The sequence below is a fragment of the Hemitrygon akajei genome, chromosome 4 (assembly GCF_048418815.1).
Source record: "Hemitrygon akajei chromosome 4, sHemAka1.3, whole genome shotgun sequence".
In the NCBI taxonomy this organism is placed as follows: Eukaryota; Metazoa; Chordata; class Chondrichthyes; order Myliobatiformes; family Dasyatidae; genus Hemitrygon; species Hemitrygon akajei.
In genome coordinates this window covers 44540474-44560905 of record NC_133127.1, presented here as the reverse complement: position 1 = coordinate 44560905, position 20432 = coordinate 44540474, and the positions used below count along the sequence as shown (strand labels likewise).

The following is a 20432-nucleotide window of genomic DNA, read 5'->3' as shown; positions in this document are numbered from 1 at the left end:
GTTGTTTCCTTGAGGCATCACCTTAACAGGGCATCCTTGATGGTGGCGACTGTTGCACCTGTGATGGAGCAGGCTGAGTCTACAATCCTTTTTGATCCTGTGCTTTGACAGTTCCATACAACCAGTCAGAATGCTTTCCATTGTATAGAAATCTCCAAAACTCCTCAAACTCCTTGTGATGTCGAGCTACTGGCATACTCTCTTCATGATCAAGACTGCAAAACTCGTGGTCCACTGGGCAGCAGTGATCACTTCCAAAACTTTAGTTACCTATCTCAATGCACTGGAAGGATACCAACAATGCTACCTGAACAATATCCTCCACACTGGCAGGATAAGAAAATTAATGACAGCTTTCTTGCTGGGGTGAATATCCCCAGCCGTGAGGTCTCAGTTGCACTCAGTCAACTACAGTGGGTGGGTCATATTATTTTCATTCCCGGCATCAGACCTCTGAAACACATAACCCATTGTAAGCTTTACCGTGGTGAAGCATTTCCAGAAGGATTGTGGAAAAACACAGAAATATTGAAAACCTACAGGTCAATACAGGCCCTTCGGCCCACAATGCTGTGCCGAATATGTACTTAGAAATTACTTAAGGTTACCCATGGCCCTCTATTTTTCTAAGCTCCATATACCTATCCAGGAGTCTCTTAAAAGACCCTACCATATCCGCCTCCACCACCGTCACTGGCAGCCCATTCCACACACTCAGCACTCTCTGCATAAAAAAACTTACCCCTCACATCTCCTCTGTACCTTCATCCAAGCACCTTAAAACTGTGCCCTCTCATGTTAGCCATTTCAGCCCTGGGAAAAAGCATCTGACTATCCACACGATCAATGCCTCTCATCATCTTATACACCTCTATCGGGTCACCTCTCATCCTTTGCCGCTCCAAGGAGAAAAGGCTGAGTTCACTCAACCTATTCTCATAAGGTATGCTCCCCAATCCAGGCAACATCCTTGTAAATCTCCTCCGCACCCTTTCTATAGTTTCCACATCCTTCCTGTAGTGAGGTGACCAGAACTGAGCACAGTACTCCAAGTAGGGCCTGACCAGGGTCCTATATAGCTGTAGCAGTTTCAAAGAATGGTCTCAAAACCTCCCTGAAAAGTGAACAATGATTATTCAAAGTGGAGAAACTTGAGTCCATGTACTGGGAGCACACAGGTGCTCAGCATAAGCAGTGGACATGTTGCACCTCCTCACAAGCTAGTCAACCCCCTACGCTAAGCCAATAACTGCCTAGGCCAGCTGCATCAGAATCTGTGGATCTGACATTGGCCTCGTCAGTCAACTTATAACCTCCAACAGTGAAATGGAAGTAAGTCACCCTTGATCCTGGGAGAGAGGGTCAATATGAAGAGATAGGGAATATATAGGAGAAATTACCGAGAGAAAAGGTGAAAGAGGCTATTGTTAACAGAATAACATACACTCAAGAGAGGCTATCACAGAAGAGTTGAACGTAGAGTTATGAACAAAGAATAGTACTGCAGTGGAGAGCTGTTCCCGTGATATTGTGCCAATCTTTTTTGTAATTTATTTTTTTATTGAAGTTCATCAAACAAACATTTCAATAAGATGTATTTCAGACATTGTACATATATATCATATAATCATATATATCACCAAATCTCCACATAGTATTTATCTGGGGTATACACTTATAGAAAAGAGTGGAAAGAAAAAACAAGCAAAAGGAAAGAACTATGTACAAGTAGGGAGTGATTTTTTTATTTACAACAGATTCATTGATTTGTGAGAATAAAATCAGGCCTGTGAGGCAGTATATAGTTAAACCATTTTTCCCAGTATGAATCAAATTGTTCCAGACAATCTTAATGACAACTGATATTAAATGTCCTCCTGTGCATCATCCATATCCCTCCATTCCCTTCATATATGCACATGTCTGTCTAAAATTCACTTAAACTGAACCAAACTACCTGTTTCCAGGAGTAATCCATGTCAAGAATCCATTACTCTCTGTGTTAGGAAAAAAATGTGCCCTCATGTCACTTTTAAACTTTCCTCCTCCTCCTATTAAATTGACTTTTTTTCTTACATCCTTCCCATACATGAGGAATAAAAATCCTTACGTTACATCTCCATCTAAATGTGCAGCATGCAATCATAATAATTTATAATAAATAGAACAGTCAATGTAACATAAAAATACATGCATATCAGTGTGAATTAATCAGTCTGATGGCCTGGTGGAAGAAGCTGTCCCGGAGCCTGTTGGTCCTGGTTTTTATGCTGCAATACTGTTTCCTGGATGGTTGCAGCTGGAATAGTTGGTGGTTGGGCTGACTCAGGTCCCCAGTGATCCTACGGGCCCTTTTTACACACCTGTCATTGTAAATGTCCTGAATCATGGGAAGCTCACAACTGCAGATGCACTGGGCTGTCTGCAGAATCCTGTGAATGAGGGAAGTACTGTTCCCATACCAGGCAGTGATGCAGCCAGTTAGGAGGCTCTCAATTGTGCCTCTGTAGAAAGTCTTTATGATTTGGGGGACAATACCAAACTTCCTCAACCATCTGAGGTGAAAGAGGCACTGTTGTGAGGTCCTCGGTGATGTGGACACCGAGGAACTTAAAGCTGTTTACCCTCTCAACCCTGGATCTGTAATCCACAACCAGCTCCTTTGTTATTGCAACATTGAGGGACAGGTTGTCTCCTTGACACCACTGTTGTGTTCTTTATACGTACCATGGGTTACTCATAAAGAAACATATTCTGGAAGAACCTAAATAGAACTTCTATTTAACAGCAAACAGCAACCATGTTTTAACGCTGCCATGTTTCTAGATCATTCTGTAATTTCTGCACATGTTCAGAACTCTGTCCAATCACGTTCTGACACGTGACAAGTGATATCACCACAAATGTGTCAGAGAGATGACTTCTTCCTTGTAGGCCACCTCCTTATTGTTTGAGATTAGGCCAATCAATGTAGTGTCGTCGACAAATTTAATTAGCAGATTAGAGCTGTGGGTGGCAACACAGTCATGGGTATACAGGGAGTAGAGGAGGGGAGTTAGTACACAGCCCTGAGTCAGAGGTGTGGAGGTGAGGGAGCCCACTCTTGCCACCTGCCGGCGACCTGACAGGAAATCCAGGATGCAGATTTACAAGGCAGGGTCAAGGTCAAGGTCTCTAAGCTTCCTGTTGAGCCTGGATGGAATTATGGTATTGAATGCTGAACATCACTCTCAAGAGTACAAGAACAACATTCTCACATAAGCATATTTCTTTTCCAAATGTGTAAGGACAGTACGTAGATCAGTGGCTATTGCGTCGTCTGTCGATCTACCTAAGCTACCTGAAAGCATGTCTGCTGATATTCGACTTTTTTACCTTGGGAAAATATTCTGACTACCTATCTTTGTATAAATAATCCATATTAAAGAAATTTGATTACTCCTGTAGCTCCATCAGCTCAGACACAGTCTAAGACAAGTGTGACACACTGTTAATCCTAAAAAAGATTTCAATGTTTATTTAAATTACCTGCGTTTTCACTAATTTAGTGCAGCAAAGGATCTTTAATTTTCAAAAGTATCAAGTCCCTTCTTACTCCTCTCCCCTTCTGTTATGACATTTAATAAGCAAGCATGCAGACCTCTGCTCTTTCTCATGTCCATTGCTCCCCTCTGTGTCTGCAGGAAAAATGGAGTAATGTTGCACTTAAATGGTTAAGTGGAATTTCTGTCACATGAGGGCAGAGTGAGAGAGGAAGATAGTGAGATATGCTGTGTGAATTCTGTGTAGTAATTTTCTGATTACAGCAGCTAATCATTTACAGAAACGAGTTTCTTAACTGAGATTTGAATTTGGTAGGAATTCATTTCTGCTGTGGGAGATAAGAAGCCTCGGTCCATTCATTAGAGAGGAAATTATTCTCTGAGTTGGGGGTTGGATTGGCAAGAGAATGAGGTTAGAATTTCAAAACTTAAACCTTTTGTTCATCTGTCAATGCTGCTGACTTCATCAATATCTTTTGAGTTTTATGCAAAATCCATTTTAGATCTACTGATCTGTGCTTCTCTCACCAGACTGCTAGTAAATATGATTAAATATACAATTATGCTATTTGAATTACAGCAGGCATTTTTTTCTTGTAAATTTATATTCTTCCTTTTTGAGTCTGTACCTGTAATATAGGAATTAGTTCAGCTCACAGTGATGTGACTTGTAGTTTTGATATTTCCCCCAATAAACCTGCATCCAATGCTTCACGAAAGTATATTGTATTTGAATTCTTAGCATTTTATCATCTCAAAAAAACTTTCTCCTCATGTTGCTACTGATCCTTTTGCCACTGATTTTTAATTCTTGAGCTTTGCTGATTGAACTTGCAGATAAAGTATCAAATAGAAGTTGGTCTTGGATCACTTGAGTAAAACAGGAATAACAACTTAAGCATACTGCTTCAAAGGTTCATTTATATTGTCGAAGTATGCAAGTACAATATAACTCTGATATTTGTCTTCTCCAGATAGCCACAAAATATACAAAAACCTTGTGGGTTGTTGGAAAGAAACACCATCATCCATCATCCAACCGCCCAGACACAAAAAAGACAAATAAACAAAACTCTCAAATCCGAAACTCCCCACCCCTCCCTTGCACAATAAACTAACAGATTGCCCACACCCCCCCAAAAGCCACAAACCTCCAAACCCCTCCTTCACAAAATACAGTGACAGTAACATCAAATCCTCAGCCGCTCCCTTGCAAAAAAGAACAGTGACGGTAGCATTCAATTGAAGTTAATGAGATCAAAACATTAATTAGATGCTTCAGACCTGAAGAAAGTGAATCTGTTTCATACACACAAGTAGACATAATCTTCTGGGTAGTGCAGTAGTGCAACAATAAAGTAGCACTATTACAGCTCCGGTGATCCTTGTTCAATTTCACCGCCGTCTGGAAATATGTTCTCCCCTTGACCTCATGGGTTTCCTCCAGCTGTCCCTGTTTCCTCCCGTGATCCATAGGCGTACGGCGTAGCAGGCTTATTTATCACATGGTTGTAATTGGGCAGTGCGGGCCTATTGAACTGGAAGAGCCTGTTAATGTGCTGTATCTTTAAATATGTATCTGTATTTAAAAAAATCAAGGACATGAGATGATTGATAACATTTAGAATTCCAAAGGTTCAACTTGTGCAGGTAGTTTCAAAAACCTACTGGATGTAGAAAAGTTGTTGTTCCTGAATCTTGCAGAACTTAAGGCTTCCATACCTTCTGCCTGACAGTGGCAGCAAGAAGAGGGCAAGGTGCACATGGTGGACATCCTGAATAATAGATGCTTCCCTCATAATGCAGTGCCTCATAGAGATATTGTCAGTGGTGGGAAGGCATGATACGGCAACCTGGGATTTTCAGCAACTTGTGATAGCTTTAGACTGAAAGCAATTACAAAACAACTAAGCCAATCAAAAGAGATGTACTGTTCCTGACTCATTGTGGGGCACAGTGTTCTTTTGAGGGTGGATTAGCAGAATCAGAATCAGATTTAATATCACTGGCATCTGTCATGAAATTTGTTGTTTTGTAGCAGTAATACATTGCAATACATAATAAAAACTATAATTTATAATAAGATATATTTATTTATTTCTCACCCCTTATGTATGGTGTGTATGTGTATTTTTCCCTCAGTTCCAGGTCTTCTACAGAGGCTTGAGAGCTTGAGGGTTTGGTGCAGAATCCTTGCTGTTCTTGGTAGGGTGCTCTTCTGGATCGAGATCTCAGATGTTGCTCCTGGCATTTGTTGGAGCCACTCTCTGAGTCCAAGTGTCACAGCTCCAAGTGTTTCTATCATCACCAGGGTTACTCTGGCTTTAACCTTCCTCATCCTTTCTATCTGCTCTTTCAAGCCCTGGTATTTCTCCAGCTTCTCATAATCTTTCTTCCCGATGTTACTGTCATTCAGGATTGCCGCATCTATTACTATCACTTTCTTCTGATTTTTGTCCAGTATTACTATATCTGGTTGGTTGGCCACCTGCTTCTTAGTCTACATTTGGAAGTCCCACAGGACCTTAGCTCTGTCATTCTCCATGACCTTGTTGTGTGTTTCCCATTTGGACTTGGGAGTGTCCAATCTATACTCAGCACAGTTATTCCTATACACAACTCCTGAAACTTGGTTGTGCCGTTCAGTGTATGCTGTCCCTGCCTGCATCTTGCACCTTCTTACAATGTTCTGGATAGTTTCGGCAGATTCTATGGGTCTTGTCAGCTGTGATAGACCCCTGCTTCTATTGCTCTTGTGCTCAGTGCCTGTTCCTGTGCAGCCATGAGCAGTGACTCTGTGCTGTCCCTCAGCCCTGCCATTTCCAGCCATGGGTAGGACATTCATGTTAGCCACCTCAGATATCTGATATCCCCTGCAATGGCTTGTCCTGCCATGGCCTCTGTTCCTCTGGTTCTGCTTCACCCACTTCCATTTCCATATCCCCTGCCTGCTGTCTGACATTTTCTCCTAGCCGGTCGTCCTTAGGGGCCATCTTCCTGACATACTCATCGATGTTTCGCATTTCTTCCAGGACTGTGGCCTTGCCAATTCCAAGTCCCAAATCTCTTTCATTCCAGCAGCTGTATAGTTGCTTGACATTGGATTTTGGATGGAATCCTGCGTATAATGTTAGTAGCTTCCGGGACTTGATGTCAGCAGCTTCCATTTCATTCCTTAGCCAGCACACTATTGCGGTTGTGTATCTGATGCCTGGAAGGACGAATGTGTTGATGACTCTGATCTTGTTCTTCCCATTCAGCTGGTGTTTTAGGACCTGTCTCACCCTTCAGAGATACTTGGATGCGAAAGCCTTCCTTGTGTCCTCATCTTGGCTTTCATGCACATGCAGAATCCCCAGGTATTTGTAGGTGTCCTGTCCATCTGGTATGTGGCCTTCAGGTAACTCAGCTCCTTCAGTCTGGATGAGTTTGCCTCTTTTCACAACCATCCAGCTGCACCTTTCCAGTCAAAATGACATCCCAATGTCTCTGCTGTACACCCTTATCAGGGGGATTAGTGAGTAAATGTCTCTTTCGTTTCTGGTATATAGCTTGATGTCATCCATGTACAGGAGGTGGCTGATGGTCACTCCACTCTTAACCTGTACCCATGTCCACTCCTTGAGATGATCTGCCTGAGGAAGTTCAAGCATAATACAGAGCAGCAGTGGGGATAGTGCATCACCCTGGTATATTCCACATCTGATGGTCACTTGTGCTATTGGCTTTGAGTTAACCACTAGCATTGTCCTCATTTGAGTTCTTGATGAAGGTCCTTGGTGTCTGTTGGCCTTGCACAGAGACAGGCATTCCAGGATCTATGTGTGGGGCATTGATTTGTGTGCTTTCTGGTCGTCAATCCAGGCTGTGCTCTGGTTGGTTTGCCTGGTCTTGGAGTTTCGCATGACTGTTTTGTCTATCAGTAGTTGGTGCTTGGAGCCTCTGGTCCCCCTCTGAGTAGGTCAGGAATTTATATATATGTTCCTTCAACTTGGTGGCTATGATGCATTATAGGAGCTTCTATGTTGCTGATAGGCAGGTTTTAGGCTGGTGGTTTGATGGTGTTGCTTCCTTGTGAGGATCCTTCACTATGAGTGCTGTCCTTCCTTGAGTTAGCCAGTCACTGTGGGAAGCCTGCTTCAAGCAGCAAGTTCATTTGAACTGCCAGCCATGCACGTAATGCTTTTAGTTTCTTCATCCAATAGGCGTGGATCATGTCAAGCCCTGGTGACGTCCAGTTTTTCATACTTGCTACAGAGATATCTACTGCTCTAATGGTGACTGGTTCTTCCTCTGGGAGATTGCAGAGGCTTTTAGCCAGCGGACGCTGGTGTTATGTGACGCTTCTTTCTCCCACATACTCTTCCAGTGCTCCTCAGTTGCTGCTTTGGTTGGTTAAGCATCTGGCATATTGTTACTCTGGAACTGTGTGAATACTTTTCCTGGTTCTGTGACGAAGAGTGGATTTATTCTCTTGACTTCTGCATCCTTAACTTGTCATCTGGTAGCCAGAGCTGTTAATGTTGCTTGACAGTTTCCAGGACTTCAGCTATGGACATACCTCTGTACTTCCATAACAACCGAGATGAGTCTTTGATCTTCACACCTTCCTGCAGCTCAGTAAGTCTGCTGACCTCTGCCCTTGTGGTTTTCATCTTGGCTTCCAATTGTCATCTCCAGGCAGGGTTATGACAGAATTCTCCACTGTAGTTCGTTTTATAGCCCAGCATTTCTAGGACTGCTGCCGCCGATGCCTATATTAGGTTAGTGGTCTCAGTTATGTTGAAGGTTGCAGTAGTGAGTAGTGTTTTATTGGCTGCTTCTAGCATGCTGTCTGTTGGAATTTTATCTCAAAATCTGGGGAGCCTAGATCATTCACTTACAATTGCCAGTTTAGCCATGATCTTCTCTGACAAGTCTGACAGTGGAAGGGAAGAAGCTGCTCCTGATATGTTGAGTGTGTGTCTTCAGGCTCCTGCACCTCCTCCTTGATGGTAGTAGTGAGAAGAGGGCATGTTCTGGGTGATGGAGGTCTGTAATAATGGATACCACCTTTTTGAAGCATTGCCTTTTGAAGGTGTCCTGCTTGTGCCCATGATGAAGCTGACGGAGTTTACAATTTTCTGCATCTTTTCTTGATCCTGTGCAATGGCTCTCCATAGCAAATGGTGATGCAACCAGTTAGAATGCTCCCCATGGTACATCTGTAGAAATTTGCAAGTGTCTTTAGTGACATAGCAATTCTCCTCAAAGTCCTAATGAAATATACCTACTGTCATACCTTCTTTTTGATTGCATCAAAATGTTGAGCCCAGGATAGATCTTCAGAGATGTTGAACATACAGGAACTTGAAACTGCTCACTCTTTCCACTGCTGATCCCTCAATAAATACTGGTGTGTATTCCCTTGACTTCCTGAAGTCCACAATCAATTCCTTGGTCTTACTGATGTTGAGTGCAAGGTTGTAACTGTGATACAAGCAGCTGATCTACTGTATCTTGCTCCTGCATGCCTCCTTATCACCATCTGAAATTCTGCGAATGATAGTTATGCCATCGGCAAATTTATAGATGGCGCTTGAGCTGTGCCTAGCGACATAACCATGGAGGTAGAGAAAGTAGAGCTGTGGTCTAAGCATACAGCCTTGCGGTGCTCCATTGTTGATTGTCAGTGAGGAGGAGAATATTATTTCCAAAAAACACAGACTGTGGTCTCCCAGTGAGGAAGTTGAGGATACATTTGCAGGGGGAGGTCCAGAAGCCAGGTTTTGGAGCTTGTGGAACAGAATTGATGGCATAATTGTGTTGAATACTGAGCTGTAATCAATAAGCAGCAGCCCGATGTGTGTATTGCTATTGTTTCGCTGGTTCAAGGTCAGGTGGCGAGCCAGTGAGTTTGCACCCGCTGTGGACCGATTGTGACAATAGGCAAGTTGCAGCGAGTCCAGGTCATTGCTTAGACAGGAGTTGATTCTGGCCGTGACCAACCTCTCAAAGCTCTCCTTCACAGGAGTTACAAGTGCAACTGGGGCAGTTCACCCTGCTCTTTTTGGGCACTGGAATGATTGTTTCTCTCCCCCCCCCCCACTTTGAAGCAGGTGGGAACCCCCAACTGTAGCTCTGAGAGGTTTAAGATGTACTTGAATACTCCCACAGGTTTTCAGAGCCCTTCCAGGTACACTCTGAGGGCCTGACGCTTTGTGAGGGTTCACTTTCTTTAAAGATGTTATGACATTGGCCTCCGAGACAGAGATCACAGGCTCATCAGATGCCGCAGGGATTTGCACGGGTGCAGTTTTATTCTCCCTTTCATAGAAGGTGTTGGGCTTATTTGGGAGTGAAGCATCATAGCCATTCATGATGTTAGGCTTCTTCTGTCCTCCAACCCTCTTCTTTACTACAACCAATCCCTGTTGAAAGCATTTATTGATTATTATCTGTTGCATAAGATTAACATCCTAGGAAAGTGGGTTTCACTTTTATTGTCACCAAACAATTGATACTAGAGCATACAATCATCATAGTGATATTTGATTCTGTGCTTCGTGCTCCCTGAAGTACAAATCGAAGCAAATATAATAAAAATTTAAATTATAGATCATAATTAGAAAATAGAAAGGGGAAAGTAAGGTAGTGCAAGTCAGGTCTGGATATTTGGAAGGTACGGCCCAGATCCAGGTCAGGATCCGTTCAGCAGTCTTATCACAGTTGGAAAGAAGCTGTTCCCAAATCTGGCCGTATGAATCTTCAAGCTCCTGAACCTTCTCCCGGAGGGAAGAGGGACAAAAGGTGTGTTGGCTGGGTGGGCCGTGTCCTTGATTATCTGGGCAGCACTGCTCCGACAGCGTGCGGTGTAAAGTGAGTCCAAGGATGGAACATTGTTTTGTGTGATGTGCTGGGCTATGTTCACAATCTTCTGCAGCTTCTTCCGGTCTTGGACAGGACAACTTCCATACCAGGTTGTGATGCACCCTAGAAGAATGCTTTCTACGGTGCATCTATAAAAATTATTGAGGGTTGTAGGGGACAGGCCAAATTTCTTCAGCTTTCTCAGGAAGTAAAAGCACTGGTGGGCCTTCTTGGCAGTGGACTCTGCTTGGTTAGACCAAGTCAGGTCATTTGTGATATTCACCCCAAAGAACTTAAAGCTTTTGACCTGTTCCACCTGTGCACCACCGATGTAGATGGGGTTGTGTGGTCCACTACTCCTTCTGAAGTCAACAACCAATTCCTTCGTCTTGCTGACGTTGAGGGATAGGTTATTATCTTCGCACCATGCCACCAGGTTCTTAATTTCCTCTCTGTACTCAGACTCGTCATTCCCCAAGATGCGGCCAACAATTGTGGTGTCATCTGCAAACTTGTATATTGAGTTCAATGGAAACTTGGCTACGCAATCATGGGTGTACAGTGAGTACAGCAGGGGGCTGAGTACACAGCCGTGTGGGGCACCGGTGCTCAGAGTGATTGTAGAGGAGAGCTTTTCCCCTATTTTTACAGCCTGGGTCCTGTCTGTGAGGAAGTTGAAGATCCAGCTGCAGATCTGAGTGCTGAGACCCAGGTTCCAGAGCTTAGGAATCAGTTTATTTGGAATGATGGTATTAAAGGCAGAGCTGTAGTCAATGAAAAGGAGCCTTACGTATGTGTCTTTATTCTCCAGGTGTTCTAAGGAGGAATGTAATGCCAGAGAGATGGCATCTGCTGTTGATCTGTTGCTCTGGTAGGCGAATTGCAAAGCGTCGAGGTTGATCAGTAGGTTATGGTTGATGTGTGCCATAACCAATCACTCGAAGCACGTCATAGCAATTGATGTTAGAGCCACAGGTCGATAGTCATTCAGGCATGCCACCTTGCTTTTCTTCGGCACCGGCATTATCGTTGCCTTCTTAAAACACGAGGGGATCTTAGACTGAAGCAGGGAGCAGTTGAAGATGTCAGCAAACACTCCAGTTAGCTCGCTTGCACAGGCCTGGTGAACCCATCCCGGGACCTCTGGGTGTTCCTGTTTCCTCCCACACTCCAAAGATGTACAGGTTGGTAGATGAATTGGTCACAAGGGTGTAATGAGGCGGAATGGGCTCGTTGGGCCTGAGAGGTAAAAATAAATCAGCAGGACGACACCCTTTCTCTCATGGCACCAAGCTACGTACAGCAAGAAGAACTAGGCAGCAAAGACATGGGCATGTCATCACTCACAGCTCTCTTCCAAGTCAACCACTATCTTGACTTTCTTTCCTCTTCACTAAAGAAATCCTGGAATTCCCTCCTCATCAGTGCAGTGGGAGCACCTTCACCAGAAGGATTGCAACAGTTTGAGGTGCTGGCTCATTACCACCTTTGGAAGGGCATTTAGGGACGGGTAATAAATTCTGGCTTTGTCAGGAGGACAGTATCGTAGAGATGAATAGTACTTTGCAAAAAGAGAATGTTGTCTTTCTGAAACCAAATGTATTCTGTATACATACTTGGATAATAAATGTACTTTGAAATGGAACTTTAATTGGGAGTAAAGAGGTGGGTGAACTTGAAGGGAACTGAGGATAAGTTTTTTTTTACATGGCTGTGGTGTTTGGTATCAGAAATTCACTGGAATCTATGTTGAACAGCATTTAGATAGGCACTTAAATAGGTAAGGCATAGATAGATCTGGTCCTAATGGGGGAAAATGGCATTAGTGCAGATAAGCAGAAAAGTCTGTGTGCAGGAGTCAGTTTAAGAGCCATTTTCCATTGTGTGCCATGACTCTGTGTTAGGTTGGGGGGATGGTAGGGGACATGGTTGGTGGACACCGGGGCCAAGAGCTACTTTGGGTGAGAAGCCTATAGATGCGAGTGAAGGAATGTGTGGAGGGAGTTGCCTCCAGGAGTTGGGAGGAGTGGGAGGTGATCACACTGAGATTCACAAGAATCAGAGAGGGCTCAACAAGGTAGGTGTGCAAGTATTCAGCACAGGGGTTGGCATAAAACCTTAATCATTTCGGGTTGAGATGAGGAGAATTTGCTTTACATGCAGAATTGTGAATTGTTGGAATTGCCTTGCCCTTAGTACTGTAGGTGATGGATCATTGCGAAAATTCAAAGCTAAGATTGCTAAGTTCGTGAGAACTCAGGAACTCAATGGATAGGGGGATCTGGCAAAAGGTGGATCATTAACAACCTCTTGCTCAGCATAGGTAAAACTAAAGAGCTGATTGTTGACTTCAGGAAGGGGAAGGAGGATAAACGTGCACCAGTCTACCTCAGGGGATCGGCGCTGGAAAGAGTCATAAGCTTTTCCTGGGTGTTAATATATCAAGTGATTTGTTGTGGGCCGAGCACGTACATACAACCACAATGAAGGCATGTGGGGTCTTTATGTGCTCAGAAAGTTAGAGGTTTGGCATGTAATAAACACCTTACCGATCTTCGATAGATGTACTGTTGGAAGTATCCTGACTGGTTGCACCATGCTCTGGTACAGTAATTCTAATGTAGCAAGCTGCAGAAGTCATGGCCTCAGCTCAGTACATCACAGGTACATCCCGGCCCCCGTTCACTCACAACTGGCGTCACAATCTACCTTGTCATGGCCTGCACCTATTTGTCAGCCTGATCTGTCCTTTCTCTGCAACTGTGACACTGCAGTATCTTCTGCCTTCTGTTCTTGTTTTTCTCTTGAACTATGTTGGGGGGGGGGGGAGAGGGTTAATTTCTTTTTTATACCTGGTTAATATTTGATTTTTTGGTACTTGGTTAATCTGGAAGTATGTGTTATCTATCTGACACTCTGTCTCACAATGCATCAAGGCCTGACGAAGGGTCTCGGCAGGAAACCTTGACTGTTGATTCATTTCTATAGATGCTGCTTGATCGGATGAGTTCCTCCTGCATTTCATGAGTGTCTTCCCTGGGTTGCCAGCATCTGCACGATCTCTTGTGTATAGCATTAAGGCCAGCACCCTCTGTTTGGTTTTTGTGTTGCAGTGACAATGAACAGGAACTTCAGTCCCCGGCATGAGGAGAAGTGGGTGGAGAGGCGCCTGAGGTCGTCCTCGGAGGGAACGTCTGGAAGCCGGAGAATCCATGGTGTCCGAGACAGCCGGCCTGAGGATTTGCCCGGTCTGAAGAAGCAGAGAGCTGGTTCCTCATCGTCCAAGATGAACAGTATGGTGGGTGTGCAGACACACTGCAGTTTGTTTAAAGGCCTTGACCTTGTCGTTGGTGTGAGGTAGAAGCCTGTCTTGTATTGTGGAATACAGACCAGTGTTGTGTAGGACCATAAGATACAAAAGCAGAATTAGGCCATTCAGCCCATTGATTGTGTTCTACCGTTCCATCATGGCTGATTTTTTTTCTCAACCACATTTGTAACCTTTAACCTCTACAGCGAGTCAAGAACTGGTGCTTTAAACTTCTGCCTTTAATAAACCTTCCACTGCTCTCTTTGGAAATTAATTCTATGTGTTTACCACCCTCTGGCTAAAAAATATCCTCGTCATCTTAATTCTAAATGGACACCCCTTTAATTTGAGGCTGTGGGCTTAGATCCTAGACTCTCCTATGACTGGAGACATCCTTTCCACATCTACTCTATCCAGGCCTTTCAAAGTGGAGAATACTCCTTCTGTACTCATTCACTGATAGCGCTGTACTCCTCCAGTACTGCTTTCTCTGTGGAGTACTCTAGCTTAGTAGTGCATTCTCTGTTAGTGTAGCTCTCTTTCAGTACTGTTCCTGTCCAGCAGTTCACCACTTACTCATCCCTTGTGTAGCCCTTAACACTTTCTTCAATGGTGCAGCAGTCTCTGAGAGGAGATCCTTCTACTGTTCAGCTCTCCTTCTGTGTTGCCCCTCCCCAAACAGAACAGCACCCACCCAGTCCTGCCATTCCAGCAGTGCCACGTTTCCCCAGCACCAGCAATGTAGCACTCCCACACTCGAACAGAGCAGCACTGGAGGATTGCTCTGGACTTTGTGCTCGAGCAGTTGGAGCAGACTCAATTCCTGATGAGTAGACTAGGTGGAGGCAGTGGATGAGCTCGAGGTGAATCATCTGTAGGGGGAGCGTGCTCGTTGCACAGAGAAGACCTGAGAGGCTGAGGATTCTGGAAAGTGGAGCAAGAAAAAAGATGCTGAAGGATTTCAGCAGGCCAGGCAGGAAGGGAACGGACAGGCAACTTCTCAGGCGGACTGAGACTCCAGGGTTTTGACCTGAAATGGCCAGTCCAAAAGGCCAATTCTCCATTTCCCTCCACAGGTGCCTGCTGAGTTCCTCTAGCATTTAGTGTGACATTCAACGCGCGGCCAGACTCCTCGTCCTCCTTCATATTCTCATTTCAACAGCTCACTTTGTTGAGTGGCTATGTTAATTTCAGTTGGCAGCATCCCATTGAGTTTTGTAAATGTCAACAGACCATTGGGAAAATAGGCATGTTAAACGTTCTGTACTATGATGTGGAACATCTGGCTAATCATCCTTACGCATCAACTGCGCCGTACAGATTTCAGGGAACAATAAGAGCATCTTAAGCTTTGTAAATATTCATAACACAACAAGCCCTTTAAAATATAGATCACTGTTATGGAGTAGGTTGGCTTTTCCTTCCTCAGACTGCAAGCAGACAAAACTGTCATCAAAATGTAATCTCCGGAGAAATATAATAGACTAATCCAGTTACCCCATGAAAAACATTAAAAACTCTTAAAAACATTCTTTAAAAGCTCTCCTGCCGATGGTCTTGTACAAAACTTTCTTTCTGCGTTGGCATTTTATTCACAGTAGCCTGTAACTCCCTCAATGCTTGCCCCTGAAGAGCTCTGGCCCAGCTCACACTGTGTAAGGTGTAGCTAATTTAAATAACATTAAGTGGAACTTGCACCCAGAGATAGGCAATTTGATTAACTATTCAGGGCTAATGTTACTGCTCCACATGAGTTCCATAAAACCTCTTCACTTCGTCCAATCAGCAGAACATTTTATTCCTTTCCTCCTCGTGCAGTCTTCTCCACTCTGTTCTGTAAATTCTGCTCCTCCTTCCCTTTGTCCTCGAGTTTACTTCCTTACTGAAGTGGGACACAAAGAGGGTTGTGACTCTCCCATCTCCTGGTACTGGAATCAGTTGCTTGTCACCCAGAACTCTGCCTAGGCTGCTTGATCACAGAAACATCACAGCCAAGCTCAGTCACATCCTTTCTATATACGTTCAGCTTCTGGCACGTGCCGTGGGTGAGATAACAAAACTGGCAGCTTTTTTTTTTGCCACTTTTTGAGAAAGGATTTGAGGTTGCAGCTGTCAAAGCTTTGGGACATTCTGAAATAGCTCACAGCCAATTGTGTCCCAGGGTTGCCAACTATGGCACCAGAGTCAAATTCAAGTTGCAAACACAGCGAATGCCATAGAAACTTGAAACATTTCTCATACGTCAAGTCTATGTGTGATTAGTGATTAACCTTTGATCTAAAAAGAGCTGTTTATACTTTTGAACATATTTAATGCTTTGTTACGTAAAGAGCTTTGTTTCTGTGATGCAACACCTTTTATAAGACGAAAGAGCAGAATTAGGCCATTCAGCCCATCGAGTCTGCTCTGCCACCCCATCATGGCTGATCCCAGATCCCACTCGTACACCTTCTCGCAAAGACCTTTATTGTTGCACAGCAACTGCAAAACATCCCCACCTCAATAACTACTTTACCTTCTTCAATATGAAGAAGAGTAAGAAAGCCCTTAACTCTGAGTGGAGTCATCGGGACGCTGTCATGACAGCGTTTATTTTTAGCAGGCTTTCTTATTTTTACCAGGCCGAGTTGCTAGCTCGACGCTCGACCCAGCACGGATGGAAAGCGTGCAAGGGGGCCGGCTGGATTCGAACTCTGGAGCCTTCGCTCCGAAGTCCGGTGCTGATGTCACTACGCCACCAGCCGGATCTTCTTCAGAATAGTCCCGGAGAATCTTTTGGCATGTGTTTGGAGAAAATGGACAGAAAATTGACTGATGGCTCAGGTAGATGATGACATCTTTTGACAGTACAGAACCCTCATCACCTGATGGCATGCTATGCCGTTCTTGGGCTGAGGTGTTAAAGTGAGGCACCAGAGCACGTGGGAAAGATTTAATTCAAGGGGGACTGGCCTTCCCCGTGTTTCAGTCAGAGAGTAATCAACATTCAACAACAGTGACACAGATTCCCTGGCCAGTGCCTCCGTGGTGTTTGCGGGATCCTGCTGTGCTCAGGTTAGTTGCCATGAACAAGAAATAGTTTCTTCAGAGTGGCCGTCTCAATTAGGCAAAGTTTCATGGAAGAAGTTAAAATCGTATAAAAAGACAAGCTACCATTTAACTGAGTAACAAATTATGTATTCAAATGAAATACAGGTCAAATAAGAACACCAGCAATCCGATTGGTTGTTGTCCATAATATTTGACAATGACAGAAACCTGTGTGGGAGAGTTTTTAGTGGAAAAGCCTTTACCTAGGGGTACTTACACTCGCCTGACCTCGGGAGTCTGGGTCCAGTGGGACGAGTAGACGGCACAACTGGAGTCTCTGCTGGTCGCGGTGGGTGACCGTGACTAGTTCTGCGCCTCGTCGTGCCCTTCGCTCTCCATGTAGCCTTGCAGAACTGCCTTCCTGGCCATTGGATTGCACTGCAGATCTCATCCATCCAGTTTGCTGAAGCTTGGCAGCTATTTCACCGGGCAATGAGGCCCGCCGACAGCCTTCACCTGGTTTAGCTCGCCTGTCGAAGCGGTGTACACGGATGTGGCTCCTGTCGTATGCAAACAGTCACTTGCAGCCACAGGTGAGAGCAGAGTGTCTGGTGGAGACTAAAGGCAACATTCATGATGATGTGAATTCATGGATTGTCTACTGAGTCTCTGTGGGTGGAAGTTAGAAACTTTAAGGGGTTAATAACTCTACTGGTCTTTTTTATAGACCACGTAATAGTAACAAGGACACCGAGGAGCAGATAGGGAGACAGATTCTGGAATGGTGCAATAATAACAGGGTTGTTGAGATGGAAGATTTTAATTTCCCAAATTTCAACTGGCATCTCCCTAGATCAAGGGGTTTAGATGGGGTAGAGCTTGTTAGGTGTGTTCAGGAAGGTTTCCTGACACAATAGATAAGCCTACAAGAGGAGAGGCTGTACTTGATCTGGTATTAGGAAATAAACCTGGTCAGGTGTCAGGTCTCTCAGTGGGAGAGCATTTTGGAGATAGTGATCACAATTCTATCTCCTTTACCATAGCATTGGAGAGGGATAGGAACAGAAAAGTTAGGAAAACGTTTATGTGGAGTAAGGGGAAATATGGAGCTTTCAGGCAGGAACTTGGAAGCATAAATTGGGAACAGATGATCTCAGGGAAATGTACGGCAGAAATGTGGCAAATGTTCAGGGGATATTTGTGTGGAGTTCTGCATTGGTACGTTCCAAAGAGACAGGGAAGGGATGTTAGGGTACAGGAGCCGTGATGTACACAGGCTGTTGAAAATCCAGTCAAGAAGAAAGGAAAAGCTTGCAAAGGGTTCAAAAAATTAGGTAATGATAGAGATCTAGAAAATTATAAGGCTAGCAGGAAGGAGCTTTAAGAATGAAATTAGGAGAGGCAGAAGAGGCCATGAGAAGGCCTTGGCGAGCAGGATTAAGGAAAACCCAAGGCATTCTACAAGTATGTGAAGAGCAAGAGGATAAGACATGAGAGAATAAGACCAATCAAGTGTGACAGTGGAAAAACGTATATGGAACTGCAGGAGATAGCAGAGATACTTAGTGAATACTGAAACAAAGTATTCAATATGGCAAAGTATCTTGGCAATTGTTGGGATGATTTACAGTGGATTGAAAAGTTTGAGCATATAAACATTAAGAAAGAGGATGTGCTGGACCTTTTGGAAAGCATCAAGTCTCCAGGACCGGATGAGATGTACCCCAGGCCACTGTGGGAGGCGAGGGAGGAGATTGCTGAGCCTCTGGTGATGATCTTTTGCATCATCAATGGGGATGTGAGAGGTTCTGGAGGATTGGAGGGTTGCAGATGTTGTTCCCTTATTCAAGAAAGGGAGTAGAGATAGCCCAGAAAATTATAGACCAGTGAGTCTTTCTTCAGTGGTTGCTAAGTTGATGGAAAAGATCCTGAGAGGCAGGATTTATGAACATTTGGAGAGGCATAACATGATTAGGAATAGTCATCATGGCTTTGTCAAAGGCAGGTTGTGCCTTATGAGCCTGATTGAATCTTTTAAAGATGTGACTAAACACATTGATGAAGGTAGAGCAGTAGATGTAGTGTATATGGATTTCAGCAAGGCATTTGACAAGGTACCCCATACAAGGCTTATTGAGAAAGTAAGGAGGCATGGGTCCAAGGGGACCTTACTTTGTGGATCCAGAATTGGCTTGCTCACAGAAGGCAAAGAGTGGTTGTAGACAGGTCATATTCTGCATGGAGGTCAGTGACCAGTTGTGTGCAGATCGGGGATCTGTTCTGGGACCCCTTCTCTTCGAGATTTTTATAAATGACCCATGTGACGAAATGGAGGGATGTGTTAGTAAATTTGTTGATGACACAAAAGTTGGACGTGTTGTGGATAGTTGTGAAGTGGTTCATTTTGGTAGGTCAATTATGATGGCAGAATATAGTATTAATGGTAAGACTGGATCTGAGTCCATAGGACACTCAAAGCCACTGCGCAGGTTGACTCTGTGGCTAAGAAGGCATACGGTGTATTGGCCTTCATCAACTGTGGGATTGAGTTCAAGAGCTGAGAGGTAATGTTGCAGTTATATAGGACTCTGATCAGACCCCACTTGGAGTACTGTGCTCAGTTCTGGTCACCTTACTACAGGAAGGACGTGTAAACCATAGGAAGGGTGCAGAGGAGATTTACGAGGATGTTGCCTGGATTGGGGAGCATGCCTTATGAGAATAGGCCGAGTGAAATCGGCCTTTTCTCCTTGGAGCGATGGAGGATGAGAGGTGACCTGATAAGGGTGTATAAGATGAAGAGAGGCATTGATAGTGTGGATAGTCAGAGCCTTTTCCCCAGGGCTGAATGACTAACACGAGAGGGCACAGTTTTAAGGTGCTTGGAAGTAGGTACAGAGGAGATTTCAGGGGTATGTTTTTTACTCGGAGTGGTGAGTGCGTGGAATGGGCTGCTGGCGACGATTTATTTCTCCACACCTATCAGTGGCAAAAATCACTGCTTTTTGAACACAACCACATGCAACTGACATTATTTAAAAACTGTTTGTTCTAAGCATGGTGTAGTGTTCAATGGCTGCACAATATGCATGTGATTGATGCTAATTAGAAAATGTTTGGCAGCAGATTCAGCAGCATATTATCCTAAATAAGCAAAGGGAATCCTGGTTATTTTCTCAATTTGTTCTTGTTCTTTCAGAGTTGTCCAAAATAAGTGGATGCCCTGATTAAATGATTGCTCAGTAAACCAGAATCCATTGTGTTATATCTTGTTAGCACAGGTGAACTCAAAATACTCTTGCATTACTTCAACACACAAATTGCTGGAGGAATTCAGAAGGCCAGGCAGCATCTAGCTTGCAATACTTCTGTTGGCCACGAGGTGTCAGTCAAAGACCATGGATGATGTCAATTTGAATTCAATTGATTGGAGAAGAACTCTTTACCTTTATCCACATTGCAGAATGGACACGTGTAGCAAAGGCTTATGAAAGCCTCTGTTTACCTTGGGCTGCACACACGCCGGATCTGCCAAATCCATGAGATTGAGATGGCTCTTCCACCCCAAACCCCAGTATGTGTGGATGCTGTGTGATTTGCTATCCTGTTACAACTCAGTGCAAAGAAATAACAGACTGCACACTGCATACAATTAAAGGGATTATATTTATGAATCTTAACCTACAGAAAGGGTTAGTAAA

At 44.1% G+C, this 20432-nt stretch overlaps 1 protein-coding gene across 3 annotated transcripts in view; it reads left to right on the top strand.

Moving 5' to 3' along the window:
* The window catches only part of ccser1 (coiled-coil serine-rich protein 1), a 1375213-nt gene that overhangs the window by 219837 nt on the left and 1134944 nt on the right, over positions 1-20432 (top strand). For all 3 annotated transcript variants that reach the window (XM_073042460.1, XM_073042461.1, XM_073042462.1), the window contains one exon: positions 13505-13689. In XM_073042460.1, coding sequence (XP_072898561.1) covers positions 13505-13689 — 185 coding nt within the window. The remainder of the gene's footprint in view (positions 1-13504; positions 13690-20432) is intronic.